The following is a 6,000-nucleotide window of genomic DNA, read 5'->3' as shown; positions in this document are numbered from 1 at the left end:
ACTATTTGTTAGAAACATTTTTTATATATGCAATACACCTTAAATAGTAGTTTTTCCCAAAGCTATAATTACCTTAAATTGTTTACTTTTAGAAAACTTAATGTAAGAGTGTTGTGCAAATAAATGAAGAATGAAAACAAAAAGTGTTTTGTTATGGGAGATGGAGAAGAGAGAACGCTAATACATGTTGGTTGGTGTGGGGTTACTTCTAACACACGTGGCTATCTCCACTCTATATAAGACCCTAACTCCTCTCACCACCTTCGCACTCTTCCACAACAGATTCATCATTCATCACATCTACACACAGTTTCTTTGTCTTTCTATCTCTCGCGATTATCGAGCGCCATGGTTCTCTCCAAAACGGCCTCGCAGACGGACGTTTCTGTCCATTCAACCTTCGCCTCTCGCTATGTGCGCACTGCTCTTCCAAGGTAAGTACATCGATCTGGATCTCTCTTTTTTGATCCATTGAATGAATGATTAAGATGATGGATTGCTGTTGCGTATGGAAATGAACGATCGATGATGCGTAGGTTCAAGATGGGAGAGCTATCGATCCCGAAGGAAGCGGCGTACCAGATCATCAACGACGAGCTGATGTTAGACGGAAATCCGAGGCTGAACCTGGCGTCGTTTGTGACGACGTGGATGGAGCCTGAATGCGACAAGCTCATTATGGCTGCCATTAACAAAAACTATGTGGACATGGATGAGTACCCTGTCACCACTGAACTCCAGGTAAGTACCGCTCCATAACAATCACTATTACTGTTATTATTAATAATCATAATCAATTAAGGATGAATGATGAGACAGAATAATTCATTTTCATCTAAATCATTGATCCCATACCTTCTCCTTTCTTTCTGAATCCTTCTCTCTAAAAATCCACACACACACACACACACACACACACACACATATATATATATATATATATATATATATATATATATATATATATATATATATATATATATATATATATATATATAAGTCAGGTTATGGAGCTTGTTTTCAACATTTAGGTGTTATATGTATCCACACTTTTAAAAGATAATTATTTGTCTCTTTTTATTATTTTTTCTTCTTCTAAATATATGATAAGTTTACTATTTTTCCTAAAATATTTTTAAGAAAATAAGTGTTGACAATCAATAAGATTTATCGTGTCAGAACTGAAAAGATACATAACTATTATTCTCATTTGACTAATTAAGAGTGAAATGATTTTAATTTTAAAATATGTTTTGAAAATTTAATAACCTTATAAGAAAGATTTATAATTATTGTTAAAGTTTGTTTTGAGTATCTTTTACAAAAATTGTAATTATAACTATTTTTTAGAAAATAATTTAAAAAATTATAGTAAATTTCTTTATAGATTCTATAAAAAAAAAACTATTTTCTACATTCTTAAAATTTTTAACATATTTAATGCCAAATTATTATTATTTTTGTTCTAATCATGGTGTGAAAAACTTATTTTCTTAATATATTTTCTATTTTCTTAAAGGTTATATATTTTCTTAATGTTATGTGTGAATGTTTTTTGATATTATATCTAAATACTCATTAATGAAACTAAAATCAGTCAATATTTATTATTTTTAATAATTTTTTCATTAATAGAAGAAAGTTTTTAAAATATATGTTTCCAGAATTAAAATTAACATAGATAAATTGTGAAATGAATGAAATTCATGTATAATTTATTTTTAAAGTGAAGAGTTGATGTTTTTAAACTTCAGAATTTACTAGCCATATTTCATAGTTGTGGGACCTTTGATTTGGGGGCCCATGTGGAAAAAAATCAAAAGCATACAGAAAGTCCTTTGGTCCAATCAAAATAGGTTGGGCCGGTCCTTTGTTATGACAATTGGCAGCCAGTTATGGGTGAATATATCCCATGTTTTCTACATGTGCTGTAATTATACATAGAGTGTATAATGTAACCATTCAAACTTGATTTCATGGTAGTAAAAAAAAGCTGAATAGTGCATAATGTTTTTGATCTAACGTTAGCATTCAAACGTGTATGCATATGCAGAACCGTTGCGTTAACATGATAGCTCACCTTTTCAATGCACCACTCGAAGACTCAGAAATTGCAGTTGGTGTTGGTACTGTTGGCTCATCAGAGGCCATAATGTTGGCTGGATTGGCATTCAAAAGGAGGTGGCAGAATAGAAGGAAAGAACAAGGGAAGTCTTGTGATAGTCCCAACATTGTTACTGGTGCCAATGTTCAGGTACCAAAAACACACTTGCATATCTTCACCCAATAAAATTTTATCGTGATTTTATATAGTTTTTAATAAATATTTAATTAACGAGACACTGAACTTAATTCATTCTGCTCATGTGAAGGTTTGCTGGGAGAAATTTGCGAGGTACTTTGAGGTGGAGCTGAAAGAGGTGAAGCTGAGCGATGGATACTTTGTAATGGACCCTGATAAAGCAGCGGAAATGGTGGATGAGAACACCATTTGTGTTGCTGCTATCCTTGGTTCCACTTTGAACGGAGAGTTTGAAGATGTGAAGCGCTTAAATGATCTGCTAGTACAAAAGAATCAGGAAACTGGGTGTGTGTGTGGGTCTTAACTATTTGCTATTTTGTGAATCGAGTTTAAGGTGCTTTAGAGATGGAATTGACATGTGAAATTAATTATTGTGTAGATGGGACACTCCAATTCACGTGGATGCAGCCAGTGGTGGATTCATTGCACCCTTTATTTATCCAGAGCTTGAATGGGACTTTCGGTTACCACTAGTGAAGAGCATCAATGTTAGTGGACACAAATATGGTCTAGTCTATGCTGGAATTGGTTGGGTGATTTGGAGAACCAAGGAAGACCTTCCTGAGGAACTCATTTTCCACATTAACTATCTTGGAGCTGATCAACCCACCTTCACCCTCAACTTCTCCAAAGGTAATTCACACATTCAATTGCTTTAAAACTACAAACTACAATACATCTGAGCTTATGCGTATAGATCCCTAATACTTTTTTTTTTTTGCATAAAATTTGCAATGCAGGTTCTAGCCAAATTATTGCTCAGTACTACCAACTAATTCGATTAGGTTATGAGGTATTATAAGACATACTTGAGCACAAAGCATACTTATATTTCATCGGTCATACATACTTACCTATTTTAACAATATGATAATATATATGAACAATTTATATTAAATATAAAAACAAAATGATTAAAATGTTAATATATTAAATTGTTAAATGATTGTATTTTCTGAAGAAAAGGTCACCCTATCATCTCTTTATTTATTTTTATCTCACCTAAAGTTATCCTTTAACATCATATAATACAAAATACATTCATTTTCTAACTTACTTTAACAATGTAATAATATATGTTAATAATTTATATTAAAATATCATATGATTAAAATATTAATGTACTGAGCTTTCAAGTGATTGTATTTTTAAGGGTGTCAATGTATTATCTTCTTTTATCTCATTGGTATCAAATAGTTATTAACATCTTCATTTTAAAAAAGAAAAAACTATTTTCTTATATCTATTTAACAACTCTATATAATAATAAAATATTGAATTAGTTATTTAATTAAAATATAAATTAAATTATTTAATAAAAAATTAATAAAAAGGGTTGTGAGATCGTATTTGATTTGAAAACCACACAATAATAGATATATTAAAAACTTTCCTTTTTCACATGGTGAGGTACTCTACACTTCTTGCAAATCTTCTACTTAGAAGTATATATTTGTTTTTTTTTAATATTATCGAATATTAAGAAACTTTTGAATAGGATATTATATTAGTCATTTATTGTAAACTAATTAAAAAATCTTGATTAATTTTTTTTATATCGTTTTAGTTATATTAATTCTGAAATGTTAATATGTACACCGTCTAATATATGAACGTTTACTAAGTCATGAACTATTTGGTGAAACTCTTTGATAATGTTTTGTTATGATGAACATTGTTTACATGTCTTTCTTTGTTTAGTTTAAGTGATTTATGTCGGTTATAAGAGTATCTCTTCTATAAATAAGATCTTATACTTTAAGTAAAAGATAACTTAGAATTAAAAATTTACTAATGAAATAAATTTTTTGTTATAATCTCATGTTTATTTTTAATAAATTTCTTACTTTGGATATAGATTGGATTTCAGTAAACCATGTTAAATTTTTATGTGTGATTATTTCTTATTTCTTTATTTTGCATTCCATCATCTGTCGATTTTCTATTATTGTTTTTTCTTTTGTGTGATAGAATCTCTCTAGAGGAAATTGATAGCTATTTCCTACCATCTTTATTATCTGAATTTAATCCAAATGCATTTAAAATGAAAAGAACTTTTGTAATGTCATTCAGTTGTGAGATGTGCACTTAAATTATTATTTTTATAACAAGTATAAAAACTTTTAAACTTAAAACGCATCAAAATTGAACTTGACTAATTGGGTTTGCAGGGATATAAAATGGTGATGGAAAACTGCAGAGACAACATGGGAGTGCTTAAGGAAGGACTAGAGGGAACTGGAAGGTTTAACATTGTGTCTAAAGATATTGGTGTCCCATTGGTGGCCTTCACTTTGAAGGAGCACAGCCACTTCAATGAGTTCCAAATCTCTGACCTGCTGAGGCGCTATGGATGGATAGTGCCAGCATACACTATGCCCCCAGATGCAGAACATGTCACAGTGCTTCGTGTTGTGGTTAGGGAGGACTTTTCTCGCACCCTTGCGGAGCGTCTTGTCAATGATATCACTAAAGTGGTGCACGAGCTGGAGCAGCTTCCTGCTAGGGTAATCAGCAGCGTAACGTCTACTGGAGAAGAAGGTGAAGACGCTGAGAGCAAAGTATTGCTTGCCAAGAAGAGTGAACTAGAGACGCAGAGGGAAATCACATCAGTTTGGAAGAAGTTTGTTATGGACAAGAAGAAGATGAATGGCGTCTGTTAGAGCCTTGTTTTGGATCAATTTTACCTATTTATGCAGAGCAGAGCAATTCATGCGTGACGACAACAACCTTTGGTAGGCACAAATTTTACTAAAAACTTAATTATCCTGGTATGAGAATTAGTGTGCATGAATGCTCATAAAATTTTAACTAGTATGACAAATTTTGTTTTATCAGTGCAAGCAAGTTATGTTCTTGTGTTCCAAAATTTTTGTTTCGGACAAGTTGGTTCAAGTAAATGTGTTCCACTGCATATAAACATTTGTATAAATGTTTATACATGAGTTATGTATTTTCTTCATATTTGATTACAGAAGTAAAAATAATATTTATTATTCTTTTCGTTCTTATAATAAACTATTTCTTCTATTTCTTTTCCTAGAGGCTTGTAGTGTTGTTCTCTTGTTTTGGACTTGGCCCCTTTTGACGCGTCAAATTAATAGTTGTTCATAAAGTGATAAGTTCAAAGTAAAGTAGTGTTTAAGAGAAAAATTATGTTGACAAAACAAAACTTTACTACATAGTAATTAACCTATACACTAAACTAAGTACAGAAGTATGATGAAAAACTATATTCAGGTTTTTGTGGGTACAAATTCATTATCAGTGTCATTTTTCTGTAGAAAGCCCCTTGTGTTTCTTTGAACAGTACTTTTTTTTTTCAAACTCAGATAGAAACAAAAGTATTTCTTTTACATCAATCAAAACTGTTAATTTAATTTATTAAATTTTCCTCATTTCATAAAAAAATCATACTTTTAAACTATCTCTAATAAAATTACATTTTTTGGAGGTGATGTTTAGATTAAACTTGAAAACATTTTTAAAATAGTAACATTAAATAAATTTAATTACATTTTCATCCACTGAATATGACATCTTTTTATATTTAAATTAAGAGGGAGTAGTATTTAGAAGTTATTAAGAGAAAGATTTGCAGCTTAACGCTCATATAACATATTGAGGATAACTGAGTATTCCCTTCACCAATAACATGGTTACATCATTTTAGATATGCTGAAATTGTTCTTAGCTAC

The 6,000-nt window shown here is 30.8% G+C and overlaps 1 protein-coding gene across 1 annotated transcript; it reads left to right on the top strand.

The window, feature by feature from the left end:
* Positions 1-271: 271 nt before the first annotated feature.
* Positions 272-5,298, top strand: LOC137824287 (glutamate decarboxylase-like). The gene is made up of 7 exons (XM_068629862.1): positions 272-434; positions 537-741; positions 2,054-2,254; positions 2,373-2,587; positions 2,682-2,935; positions 3,043-3,095; positions 4,474-5,298. Exons 1-7 carry the CDS (start codon positions 349-351, stop codon positions 4,963-4,965), a joined length of 1,506 nt encoding a protein of 501 aa, XP_068485963.1. The 5' UTR covers positions 272-348; the 3' UTR covers positions 4,966-5,298.
* The last annotated feature ends 702 nt before the right edge of the window (positions 5,299-6,000 follow it).

Source organism: Phaseolus vulgaris, chromosome 8, assembly GCF_000499845.2.
Source record: "Phaseolus vulgaris cultivar G19833 chromosome 8, P. vulgaris v2.0, whole genome shotgun sequence".
In the NCBI taxonomy this organism is placed as follows: domain Eukaryota; kingdom Viridiplantae; phylum Streptophyta; class Magnoliopsida; order Fabales; family Fabaceae; genus Phaseolus; species Phaseolus vulgaris.
The sequence above is the reverse complement of the archived record's forward strand: the minus strand, read 5'-3'. Positions and strand labels throughout refer to the sequence as shown.